The sequence below is a fragment of the Halyomorpha halys genome, unplaced genomic scaffold (assembly GCF_000696795.3).
Source record: "Halyomorpha halys isolate HHAL.00 unplaced genomic scaffold, Hhal_1.1 Scaffold300.1, whole genome shotgun sequence".
Taxonomy (NCBI): domain Eukaryota; kingdom Metazoa; phylum Arthropoda; class Insecta; order Hemiptera; family Pentatomidae; genus Halyomorpha; species Halyomorpha halys.
In genome coordinates, this window is record NW_027107582.1 from 547941 (window position 1) to 562269 (window position 14329).

The 14329-nt window shown below is 30.3% G+C and overlaps 1 protein-coding gene across 1 annotated transcript in view; it reads right to left on the reverse strand.

Moving 5' to 3' along the window:
* Nucleotides 1-1908: 1908 nt before the first annotated feature.
* The window catches only part of LOC106680958 (uncharacterized), a 30300-nt gene continuing 17879 nt past the window's right edge, over nucleotides 1909-14329 (reverse strand). The window contains exons 2-5 of the mRNA XM_014421015.3: nucleotides 9656-9759; nucleotides 7732-7784; nucleotides 3348-3500; nucleotides 1909-2062 (exon numbers count right to left, since the gene is read on the reverse strand). Of these exons, the coding sequence (XP_014276501.1) occupies nucleotides 2047-2062; nucleotides 3348-3500; nucleotides 7732-7784; nucleotides 9656-9759 (326 nt within the window). The 3' untranslated portion in view covers nucleotides 1909-2046. The remainder of the gene's footprint in view (nucleotides 2063-3347; nucleotides 3501-7731; nucleotides 7785-9655; nucleotides 9760-14329) is intronic.

Below are 14329 nucleotides of genomic sequence, written 5' to 3' on the forward strand. Positions count from 1 at the left end.
ATACTACCTTGAGGAACACCAGCCCACAAAACTTTAAAAGAAAAAATTGAATGTAGCCATTTTTTAATTCATCATAAAAATGTTGTTCGCAATTTAAACGAAAATTATATTTAGAGTGAGCCCCTAGGTTGAGGGTGTAGATCAGCATAGTTAAAAATATCAACAAGTCTTTCAATACAGGTACGTTGATTACTAATGTCAAGTTTTGTAGTATTGAAATTTAGATTTTTTTAGGTATTCTGAAAGACTGACAAATATTTTCATAATTTTTTTCAATATTCACTTCTTTATTGATTATTAAAACTAATGTAAATTTTATGAGTTGTAATAAAGTATAAGAATATTTTCCTTGTAATTAATATGGTACTTTTAACATAAGTAATAGGCCTAGTGATATGTATTAAAAGTTAGAGCCTAATTATCTATCGATTATTTTTAATCACTAAATCAGTGGTTTAAAGTAATTTTACTATAACTTTGGGGGTTCGATATCTCTTTGTAATAGCGCAGTGAGCGGAAGTTGACTTTTAAGACTTCGGCATAATTGTAGGCCCATTCGTGAACTGACATTTTTAAAAATTTTAATTAATGATATAATTATTATTTCTTTATAAATTTTGTGATTAATAATAATAGAGCAATATGTATAATTAAATACTCTACCGTTTTGTTATTTATATTGCTTAAAGTATTTAAAAACATATGAAGAAAGTGAGACTCAGAGATGATATAGGGTTTGGAGAAATTTGAGCTGGCCCTAGCTAGTCTTTTGTTTTCATTTGTTTCTCATTACTGCAATTGTTTTCCTATAAAATTTCCGCAGTGTCTTTATTTAACTTTTGAAATCGAGAAAGAATTGGAGAACTAGCAGTTGGTCCTGAAGTGGTAAGTTCTGTGTTAATCATATTTTAATATAAGAGCCATTGAGAGGGAAAATGGCGTAACTCAAACCTGGAAATAAGCAAAACTTTAATAAAAGTTGTGTAAAGTTTTGATTATCATTTGAGGTTTATGTACTCCGTAATTATTGTAGAATGAAAATTAATTTGGTGAGAACAGGACACACACCACTTTCCATCTATGATATAATACCACATGTAACAATAATTTCTTATAAATAAGGTCCCTAATAAGTAACATGATGTCCTAAGAACTATTGTCACTCCTTGATTCAATCTCCTTTATTTTATTTATAATCTCTTATTAATGCCTTAATATCGAATTTGAATGTTTGATAATTTGTTTTTAATAATATCTAACAATCTTAATAGATTATTTAAAAATGAAAAAGTTTTGTAATTGCTTGGATAAGTAGATTTAAGACAAGCATTAGATGCATTGTGGGATTTTAATGGGTTTAATTGATAAATACACTTCTATGATTTTTTCATGAGAAAATTATTTGTTGCTTGGGTTATATCTGACTAAAGATTGAAAATTTGGATGGGAGGATATGAGAATAGGGAGGGTAGTATAGTAGAGGGTAGGTAAATATTTAATCAAAATTGTGAGATTGTTATAGAAGTTGGAAGTTTGAGCTTGGTGTGATCCTTTTATCATTGTACCTGTCCGAGGTGCAGTTAGGTCTGTCGTAATTTCCTTTGTGGCCATGCTTTAGTGTATTAGGAGATGGTGAGGAGAGTAAATTGTACGGTGTATCAAAATAAAGAGATGATCTGATTGTTTCATTGATGATGTGGATTTCAAGCAAGCTTATATCTAAGTATGACCGTCTGTGGTCAAAGCATTAAATTGGTTCTATTAGGAAATAAGTCTATAAAAGAATATCTTTATTCATTCAAGGGTGAATTATGTATTTTCTCAGTAAAGGTTTTGGTTAATTTAACCCTTAATTGGACCAGATTACAATTTGTGGAAAAAGGTATAGGCTGAAAACTCTTTTAAATATTTAGTTTTAAAAAATCAGTTTATTACTGAACTACAATGGTTTCAGGTCTTATTGTATTGTAGTTTTTACAATATTAATCCATTTTTCAAATGATGTGGCTCGTTGTGTGCCTGGTGATTTATAAAGCAGTAAAGTTATCACTTCTTGCCTCCCCTGAAAAATATTAAAAGTAAACAATTTGAAAAAAATAAAAGTATAATAAAATTATATTGTTTTAGCTGTGAACAATTATTTTATTGGTATTTTATCTTTCTTAACTTCCTGTCAAAGTTACAAATCATTCATTTCAGCTTTATGTTTTAGTTAGTGTAATAAAATTTTCCAAAATATGAATATATTGTGTTCAAATGTTTTTGATAAAAAATGAAATTTTTAATTGTTCTTCTCATACAATTTTGTTCCTCAAACGTTTGATGATGTTGATATTGCTGGCCTGTTGAAAATACTGTTATAATTGAATTCAGTTCAACCTCTAGTTGGGAAAAATATCTGGTGTGCCCATTCACATGACTTTCCTTAGAGTTTTGAATGCTAAGTCCTTTTATAAATTCACCTTTAGATACTGTCTGGGAAAATTATAATTCTCTAGTTGGTGAATGGGTTAGCATAAGAACATACTCAGAATACTAGAAGAATACAGAAACTGAAAGGTACAGGGCAGGGTGTCTTTGCTGATAACAGTCTTATTTAGGCAATCTTTTTTTGTTATGTAATGTATACTGTTTGAGTTGTCTGATACTGAAATTTTCTTTTATTCATAAATTTTCCTTTTTTTTTTCTCGGGGACTAAAAGTTAAAGGTTTTTAATGGGAAAATCTCCAATAAGTTTTTAAACAAATCATTTAAGTCCTTTTGGTACGGTAGTCTATACAAAAACACAATTTTTGGCTATTATGCATTGAGCGTCTAACTTTGTACACAGGCATCAAGTAACAAAACCCTCAAAAAACAAGAATATTAGTCTACCTGTTCAAGAGATAATTGTAGCACGAATGTACAGGTAGACCATTGGTTGAAAATGCATTTTTTTTTTTTTTTAACTTAAGGGAACTGAAATGCTTGTGTTCATTGAAAAATACTTTTTTTGAACACTGTTTTTCACTTCCCTTACCCTTGTGGTAAGAAGGTAAAAAATAGTGTGTGTTGAAACAATTTTCACTTCTGAACCTTTAAAGTTGAAGAAAAAATTATTTTTTCTGTATTTAAAATAATAAAACAAGAAAAAACTATTTTCACAAATATTAACAAAAATAATTCAAATAAATTAAAAGAGAAAAGATAGACGTAATTTGATTACAATGAATGAATACTGGCTGGGTGGGAATGAATAATGCCTTACCCATAGGCCTACTCCTGCCCTGTATTTACTGCAAGTACACAGGAATCTTAAAATTTTATAATAATGTATTTTAAAATAATAATACTATGGTGATATTACCAAGATCCTGAACTGCTGGAAGACTGTGAGAAAGAATAGGATCCACCACCTCCGCCTCCTCCACAGGTGTTACAGTATCCACCACTTGGTTGTTGATAGACCGGTACGCTTCCTCCGCATCCTCTATGACCGCATCCGCCACCTCCGTAACCTCTGAGAAGTAATAATACATTATGACCCACTCAAGCTAAAATTATGAGTGACATTTTAATCACTTATTAATAACTTCATCTCTATTCATTTCTCTATACTCATTGCAGTATCCAAAAAAATATTCAAAGAAAAAAAAAAGAAAAAGATTACTGACTGTAGTTGAGATTCCTATAATCATGTAATAAGATACAAACATTCCGATGGTGAGATTGGCTGAATAACTTTAGAAACATACCTATAATAATATAAACATGATCTTGAGATTTGTTGATGATTGAATTACTATGAGACAAAAAGGCAAGAAAGATAAAATCTATCAAATGGTACTAATAACTACTAGTTCTACCATTTTTTCGAAACTATGGTCAAGTTTTGAATGGTTGATTTAACTATTCAAAGCTCAAAATTATGAGTAATTACTTTTGACTCTCTATCTTAATTACCTATTAACCCTCAGCATTACAGGTAGATCTCTGGGACCAGTACAGTTATTTATTTATCATATATTTTGTTGTGAAATATTGTATTGTTCATTTTTTTTAAGGTTGTATAATCTATTTCCATATAAATAAATGCCTTAATACCGTAATAAATGCATTGTATTGGTATCATGATTTGATTTAAAAAGTAGACAAATAATTTTAATTGTATTAAAAAATCCTTTCTGTCTCTACAAGTTAATTTAATCCGTATTATAACTCATTCTTATTTTTTTATTTAATCAAAATTCCTAATTATTCATTTATTAATTTTAAAAAAGTTGATTAATAACCTAAACTAATTTTAAATTATACAGAAGATGGTCGGGGTCCGGTCAAAAGAAAAAAAAAATAGTTAACAACAATTTATTTGCCGACATTTCGCCCTACTGGGGGGTTCCCTGTTCAATTGAAACAGGTGGGTGGTCCATATTTGTTCTTTACTTATTTATTATCATTATTATGTTTTTTATTTTTATTTATTCTTTCTCGACTTTTATTTATTCTCAAATTTTTACAAATTTACATCTTTATTTTTTATCTTTTAGTGTGTTAAATTTTCCTGACCATCTGTATAATTTGTAATAATATAATCAATCATTTATATTTATAATCTAAACTAATTTTAATTTTATGCAAATGATAGAGGGTCAATCAGGTACATCGAAGTCCAGTCACCAATGGGATCAGATACAACTTGTAACTAAATTCCAGACATAATATCTAGAAAATATAAAAAAACCAATATGGATTTTGATTATATGGTCTAGAGCAGAATGGTCTATTCAAATTAAAAAAAAATAAAAGTACTTTAGTGGAAGATTATTTAAAAATTTAATATTTAAGCTCCATTAAACTATTTCAATGAGGATGAGACCTAGCTGATATTAAAAACCATTTAATTCTACATTGACATCGGGGGTTTAATCAAAATCGTTTGAGCCGTTTTGAATAAAATCACAAAAATTGGTCGATTTTGGCTTAGTAAGTTGCTGTCACATCCCATCCTTGTACCCGCCACCTTAAATATTTAATTCCGTTGGATTAATGTAATGGAAAAAAAATCCATTATTTCAAAAATATTTAATGAAAAAGAGATTATCTGATTCTTTGAATGTACAGGTTAAACTTTTGCTCACTGAACTTAAATTCATATTAGTGAAAATTTCCCAACTCTTATACTTCAAGCAGCAATAGCTGCATCATTGACCCCGCCATCTGAATGCTTACATTGCCCCCAAAACAACCTTTATCCTCTGATGACAATACATATATGAAATAAATGTCAGGCAACTTGGAACAATTCAACAGAAAACCAATTGAGAGAAATTAAGAGCACAGTACTACCAAAGCTGCAGGCGACACGAAGTAGTACTGATAACTACGATTTGGACACACTTCACTAACCCAAAAATCTTACTGTCAGGAACATCTAGACCAATATGTAGACAGTGTAATATACCACCAAATGTTAAACACATACTGACAGACTGCAGTCGTTTGATAGACACCGGATTACCATATCATTTGGTAACTTTGGTAACCGATAATAGCCCTCACATTCTGGAAATATTTAATTACCTCAAGAAAGCAAATATGTACCAATGTACATAACTTTATTTTTTACATCAATTAATGTCACTAACTTTTATTGAATATATTTTTTCTTTTCAATTTCATTTTAGTTTAAATTATTTTCTTAATATGTATTATAGTAGAGATATAATTATATTGGGAATATTTCCTAGAGAAAAGCTCATTCAGTTTGTATAGACAAACATCACCATCTCCGCTGATTGCCTTATATCATATTTAGAAAAAAAAAAAATGCAATTTCAGTTCCGCACGACTTATTATTTTTGAGCTAGAATGACCACTGACACAGGAACTTGGTTATTTGGGCTCAGGGGTTCTCAAAACTTGTGTTTCCATTGAAAACTGGAATTTTGAAGTTTGCACTTTAGCAATACTTTACCTTACTATATATTTCATATATAGGTAAGTGAAAGTGAAAAACTTGAACTTGGGAAAAAAAAAAAGCTAACACACTGATACCTGTTCCACATCAACAAAATATATGGATTGATTTGTTATTGTATAAGTGTGTTAGGCAATACAATTTCTTGAGAGGAAGGTCTTAGATCTTGGGAAGGAGGGAGGATAAGGGACTACCTTCATAAGATGATAATGCAAAGAGGAACTCTTTTACAAAGAATGGACTAAGAAAGGTGGAAAGAACCAGTACAGAAAGTCTGTTCTGAAGCAGTTCCTCCAGTTCCCTCCAGCCTCCAGCTCCCTCGTACTTCAACTAGTCAACTAGGCAGCATGAAATGAGAATGAAGTGATGTTCTATAACATCTGCTCCTGAGTTTGATAGAAATAATTTAACAAATTATGATATCTATGAGGTATTTATTTTCACTTAATCAGTTAATATTATGCAATATCTAGGACCATAAAATTTCATTCCGTTGAGTTAGTTTTTCTACATTTGTTTTAATATTGTTATGTTTAGTAATCAAATATCTACATATTTACTGAGTATAAACATGCCTTTTAATACAATGACTAGATATTTATAAATTAGTTGTTTTAGTAATGTAAATGTACTACTGATTACTAAAAGAATTACTTCCATACAAAAGAATAAAAATTAATAAATTGATAATTGGCATTAATATTTGTTTTTGTACATTTACTACATACTAAATTTTTCAGTTTGTTAGTATTTTTATTTGCATATCTTTTTAATCTAAGATCTACTCTATTAGTTCTACTGATATCTACGTAAGATATAAATTGATAATACATACATACACTTTGAAAAACACTTTATTTTACTGTTCTTTCATACCTCCTGGTTGATCATGTAAAAAAAAAAAAATTGCTACACTGATTAATGTATTTCTTAAATCATATACTTGAATAGTATATAAATGAATTAATTTTAAAGGAGGCTTGAAGAAATTGGTTGATTATTTTTTTTAAAGGTAATAAAACATTTATATTGTGCAATTTTCTATTTGTTATTGTGTTGGCTCATCATGCTACAGAAATATTTAAACTGCAAATCATAGAGGCTAATAATTTTTTGTTAAAAATCATAATATATTTTTTTGGTTAATTGATCAAACAAATCCTGATCATATATCAATAATAAAAATTAATATAAAAAATCACATATAAAAATTAATAATCACATAAAAAATGAAAAGGGTGATACTTTAATCAGAGAAGTAGCTGTTTGGAACATCATCTGAAATTTCAGGTTTTATAATTATATTTGGGATGCCAATTTGAACTTATTTTATTTTTTCTAATGAGTGGACTAGCATGACTTACTTTATGGACATCTCATATAACTGGTTTGCTTGAAGTATGTGCTTTTAGTGGCACATCTGACAAAAATTTAATTATAAAAGTTTACTTATATTTTAGGAAAAATCAAATTGTTTGAGTTAGATTTCAAATGTTCATTATTTGTTAAATGAATTACTGTAATATGAAATGTCTATGTTGTTTAATTGTTTTTTCATTACTTTTTTTGTGAAATCAAGCAGACGGCTATTAAATAGAATGCTTTCTGAAATTAAATTGTGTTTTACCCTTTCTTTTTTTTTGGAATTGCAATTGGAATTACTACAACTTTTATTGGTTGCACTTTTATTGGTATGTATCCACCTCCACCACCACAACCACCATAACAACTTCCTCCGCCACCCTTCTTTTTCCAAGTCCCTCTTTCTCCATACCCCTTCTTATGCCTCTTATCTCTCTGAAGTTCTGGGCTTTCTGTGCTGCTGTTCTGCAAAATTAATGGAATGCATTTAGAAAAGATACAGGTTTGTTCATTTACAACAATTAGGAATGTTTGTGAAAGAGTTATGGATCAATTCGACAATAATATAATATAATAATATAAATTCTAAAATTAATTTTAAAAATAATAATAATTATTTGTTAATTTGCTTCACCATCTGACCTTGATTATTTTACAATTTTTCTAATCCTGTTATCCTGCCTTAAGTTGAAAAATCAAAACAAATTAGTGCTTAATTTCTTATTTTATTTTTTTCTAGGACATACCCTGATAAGGAGTACTGCGTCCCTCTCTTAAGCATTTAATCTGCCTCAGTATTATTGAGCGAGTCACAAATTATTAGATATATAACAATATTTAAATTTATAATGATGAAAATATTAGGGGAAAAATTCATTAAGCACTATTGTGTTTTCATTTTTTTAAATCTTATGATATTCTTGGGGGACAGCTTGAACTCCCTGCCTCATTCATCCATTAAGTAATGATCAATGTCCATTTTGGAGCTGAGTTGTTCCAGAAATCATCTGCCAAATGACAGTTTAGAACTAGAGTTGTTCAAAAAAGGAAAACTGAGCTCTCATCTTTAGGTCTCTTTGTTTTAATAAATTAACTCATTGCATCCTTTGTTTGGGGACGCACTGATCTTGAACACTGATCGGAAGGATACTTCCACACTCCCAAGTTGGGTTCTGGTTCTGGAATACTCTCTGATCTTAGTGCGGAAGGATCCTTCCACATTCCCCAGTCGGGCTCTGGTTCAGAAATAATCTCTGATCGTATTGCGGAAGGATCCTTCCACACTCCTCCCCAGTTGGGCTCTGGTTCAGGAATACTCTCTGAAATGTACGTTAAAACAATTTTTATGCAAAAATTAAATAAAAAATTTAACATTATTGGGCTACAATAAGGTTTTCGTCGAAGATTTTAAGCTTTAGTTTTGAGCAACATGTTTTTGTTTTTATATTGAATCTTTTCTAGTCTTTTTCACTGTTTTCTTAGAAAAAAATTTCTGAGACTTACTCTAGCTGGTGCACAGGTTGTGGTACTTCTCACATGCACGCCTATGAATAAAACGTACCTCTAGATCAAGAGAATAAATAATGATATTTACTACTCTCTTAATATTGTTAATTTATCAGTTCATTATTAATTACAGTGTCAGTTATTATGTCTCCTCAATAATAGACTTGTTTAACAATATATACTCTGTTTTATCAGCTCATTTCTTATTATTATGTTAGTTAATAATTTTTTGTATATATCTTTAACCTCCTTCCTATTTTATTTAGGTTTTTAATAGTTTATTTATATAGAAGACTTTTTTACCTCCATTTTTACATCTGTTTTATTTAATGTAACTTTTTCACTCATCGGTTTTACTTTTTTTTATTAGCCCTAATGAAGACTTGCATATTGTTTTTCTTTTCGACTGCAGCCCTTATCATCTTCAAATTCACAAATGGCCGATCATCCATATATAATATAATACTTATATTATAAATTCACTATCTTTAATTGGGTTAAAGATATAATAAGATTTAATATTCAAAAATAATAATATATAAAGAAAATCAAAACCATTTTAATCTTTACATGTGTCAATTAACATTCTATTCTCATTTTTCTTTAGAAAAAAAAACAAAAAACCTTTTACAATATTTTGAAATTTCGCTGCATAAACCAATAAAAGATAGGGAAGTTAATCAAAGAATAAAGTATTTTAAAATCTTCAACATTCAGTTATAATTTTATATTCAAATACATTTTTCAGTCTATTTAAATAAAAAGTTTGTTTGTTTTCTTTCTTTCTTAGTTACTTTCCTTAAAAGTTTTTAATGGAATGAAGTGATCACCTCTCCTGGAGCGAGAAGAGCCTTCATGAGCGGGCCATGGTCTGCCTCCTCCAGTTTAGAGATGGTTAGTTGTTCTTCTTTTTGTGGGGGATCTATTGCTACTTCTGAAATACATAAAATAAAATAATTAATTCGTATTTTAATTAAATCACATAAATTTCTTTATATTATACAAATTTATATTAATGCTGTGATATGTAAATATTATTATATAGGAATAATATTCATTTTTACTTCCACTTGCCTATTTATGGAATATATAGGATGGGGAAGTATTGGGGTCGTGCAAAATATCGAATTGGAGATTTGAACGGAAAATATTTGTGCACTGTGTTTTTTAGTACCCCCAACTTTCAGATTCAATAATTCTTAATAATTACATAATTTCATTTTAACATTGTATATTTTAAGGTTTTATTGTTTCGGAGTAAATGTGTTTTCAAATTTTGTCAATTAACAGTTTATTTTTTAATTTAATATAGTTCAAATATATATTTATAAAGACAATATATATCTAGGTAATTCAATTAATAAGTTTCTAATGAAAAGTCGGGAATGAAGGCTGAATTTATAGTTTATCTAGTACTAATTATATAAATGTTTATCATCTACAACCTAATTTGCTGATATTTACGTTTCTTTTTATTTAGCCTATCTTTATTTTCTTCCTTTTTATAATGAAAATGCAGTGTAATAGCCAAATAAAGTAAAAAGAACATACAAGCATATGGATACCGACATTTGTTGCTTTCTTTGTTTACGAAGCATTTGAATAAGTCTTGGATTTGCGGCAAGTGGCAAAGGTGTAGATCCAACATTAGACAAATGGCTCAGTTAATTGTCAAGTTTAATGACTCAAATTATTCAATGGGATCTCGAGAATGTTTTAATACAATTTGAGCTCAAAATACTGAAAATTGATTTTATTGAATGAGTTAAGTCTGTCCATCAGTATATTTCTAACCATTTGTTGAGCTAACTGCACAACCGATTTTGAAGTTCTATGACAAATTATTTTATTTTATTTTTCTGCCAAAAGTGCATCCTGGCCACATTGGGCCTATTGTATGCCGTCCCTCCTTTGCTCAAACCAGGCCTAATGCCTTTGCGAATCTGGATATTATATTCGGGTCAACCGTCTCGCATAGTTTAGGGTCTAAGTGTGATCCTTCCCAAAGTTAAATATATCACATCTACAAACGAAGTGGTACGCAGTCCCATAATCCTTTTTGCAGAACCTGCTGGTTGGTGACTCTGTCAGTCTCATTTTATGAAGATACTTATTCAACTGACAGTGTCCTGTATATAGATCTTTCACCCATCTGTGAGTGCTTCTGTCCATATTGAGAAGTTTGTTACTTCTTTTTTGTCAGGAGTCCTTTAGGAACATTTTTGACTGCTCTAGTCCTCTGGTGTTCCTCCAAAATAACCCAGTCTTGCCATCAGCAATCATCTTGATATACCTTTTCGCATGACTGAGACTAATCCTACATATGGGGTTGGGTGTAAAGTGAGCGGACTCAGATCCTTTCCTAGCAAGGTAGTCCGCTCGCTCATTGCCTTTGTGGCCAGGCACCCATTCAACCTGCACTTTGTTGGTTAAGGAAAGAGAGTTTAAGTGAATCTTGCATTCTTCCACCAATTTAGAGCGGGCTACATTACTACCCAGCGCATAGATGGCTGCCTGTCTATCCCTAAAAATCGTGATTAGCCTATTTCTGGGCATAGGCATTACTTGCGAACACCTCAGCCTGAAAGACAAATTATTTAGTATTAGAGGAATTTGACTGATATACCAAGTTTAATTATTTGTAGAGAATTGGAACATTAATTTTTGACTGTATGTAATTGATTGTAGGAGGACGATCAAGAAAAGTACAAAAATAGGAGAAAAAACTATGTATTAGTAACCTTCGTTTCGCCTTGGAAGGTGATACGAAAAGTTGGTAACTAATAAATTATTTTTCTGATTTTTTTTTTTTACTTTTCTTGCCCCCCCCCCCTTCACATGGATCATCTTCCTACAATCAGTCATTTATAAAGATCTTCATTAACATCTCAGATATAAGTTTCAGGATATACGCAATAATATTCTGTCCTTTATATTGGATAGAGTTATCTATTGGTTTTTTTTTTTAAATAAATTATTTTTTATTGATTTTCAAATATTTACTAGTCTGTATTTATGTGTAAAAAAAAAAAAAAAATATATGGTTTGAAGGTTTAATCAAAAGTGACTGACGTACTAAGATTTAAGAGAGACGTTTTCTGTGGATAACAGAAGCAGAATGGAAAGAAGATAAAGATAGACAATTATTTATAATTAAGGATGGGGCAGGTTAAGGTTGGATAACTATGGCAAAGCCGTCGTAAGGATGCGGCTTGTGTTTAGTCTCAGTTCCGGGAGAATAATACCTTAAGGTCAGGAAAAAGAAAATAAATAGAAAAATATATAGATGGCAGCGCAGATAATATCGTACGCACATGGTTATACAATTTGCAGTTTAATAAAGTAGCTATTTTAATTATAAATGGCGGAAGAAACAGGTTTGAATATAATTTTAATCTCAGCTGTTTTCAATGACCTCTCACCAATCTGATTCTCTGCGAACTCACCATCAAAGAAAAAAAACATAACCATTATTTAGATTTTTTTCTTTTGAACCGAGGAATAGTGGCCTGATCGGTTCCTACAATCAACTTCTGATTTTTTTTTTAATAAGGTCGATAACTCCAGAAGGAGCCTACCTCACGTCCTGGTGATTGGGGTCTTAGCCTTCAGGTCCTCGTCCAATCTGGGCTGAGCAAATTATAGGGAAAAGGTCGCAGTTGACTTCTTCCTGGTTGCCATTTATATACCTTATACCTCATAAAATTAGATTAATATTATTTTATTACAGTATTATAATCGGATTAGCTTTTACCATTCAAGTTTTTTTTCTCCTATTGGAGCTCCAGCATTTCCAAGAAAAATAATGCGAAGCTCAGGGAGGTCATTCCAGGACAGAGAGTATAGGTCCAGGATTCTCTGCCATTTATATCTGGAGTCAGGAATATTGTACCGCCGTGGCTATTCTTCCAAGACAGTGATTTTTAAGAGTGGACAAGAAGAAATATATAAACCCTAAAACACAATTGGTGATTGGTCTGATAAATTAAAAATTATCAAATAGCAATAGCACATATAACTTACATATAAAGCTCTTCTATACACGTGCTGAAACAATTAATTTTGAACCCATGGGGTGAGGAAAATTTTGAGTGTTATTCTGAAATTTTCAATTAAATCATCTTAAAACATTGTAATGCCTTAAACAATTATGACTCCATCTCGTTCTGCTCCAAAAGTATCCCTAAGTTTTTGGTCACTGTGATAGTTCCTTGCTGCAAGTAGCTCTTTCGGATCTTTGTTGATTCTGTCCATCCATCTGGTTTATGGGCTCCCTCGTGGTCTCATGCCTCCTATTCAGGCATTCATTGTTGTGTAGAAGCGTCCTGATGGATTGCTTCGAGCCCATATCCCGCCTCTAATCTCTCAGTTCTGCTTTCTAGGGTAATTGTTAGAGCCCAGGTCTCTCAGTCGTATATCAGAGCTGGTTACTGAGATGAGGTATAAAAATCAAATCATATTTTTCAATTATTTGGACTTTTCCTTAATCTTTAAAACAATCGACAAGTTGTGTATATTTTTATATCGATAATATGTTGTTTGAAGGTCGTAACAAGGCTGTAGTTAGCCAGTTAAATTATTATTCATGGCCTTGGGTTTTATTAACAAACTTCGTGATGTTATAGATTTACATGATTTAATTGTAATGTTATTTAGAAAAAACATGATAGTGATGACAAAATGAAACTTTCAAATAAAGTTAAAATGTTTGTTAATTACATCTAGGAATCAGTTACATGATTTAATATCAACATTACTTTCTTAAGAAAACAAATTTCCGAAAATTCTTTTAACATTTAACGAAATCAACCTTAACCGGTGGTGCCAAAAACTTCTATTCGTAAATAAGTTTCAGTTACCATATTCTACGACTGAACGCCTCAAATGTGAAATGCTATTTACTCTATAGGATGAGTGCATCAAACTGGAATAGGAGTTCTAATATAGTCAGAAATTAAAATTTACTTCAGCAATTATTTTATACTCTCTATCACTAATTGAAAATATTTAAATCGATACATTTTATTTAAATGTGTACAAATATTGTAATTTTTTTTTTAGTTGATTTATTTTAAATTGCTGGGATACGTCTTAAAATTAATACATACAAAACGAATTATAAAAATCCTAATCTCAATTAATTCCAGTTAAGCAAAAATGTCAAATTCCTTGTGGTCATTCTATGTCAAATTCCTTGTGGTCATTCTATGTCAAATGACCCGGTCATGATACGCACTCCCTCTAATTTTGTTGAAATTTGACAAACATTTCTCTATTACTATCCTTATAACGACTGCAAAATTTCTTTGTCAAAAAACATAAAACTATTCATGGCTCTTGTTAAATATTTTTTTAAGTTTTTTATCTAGAAAAATATAATAACATTTCGCTGGAAGTTAATGTGTTATACCTAGCTACACCGAACAATAGTCTTATAATTTTCGGTTTATTATTTATTATAAGTCTTATTAATAATTATAACAATTTTCTTATAGACTAGAATA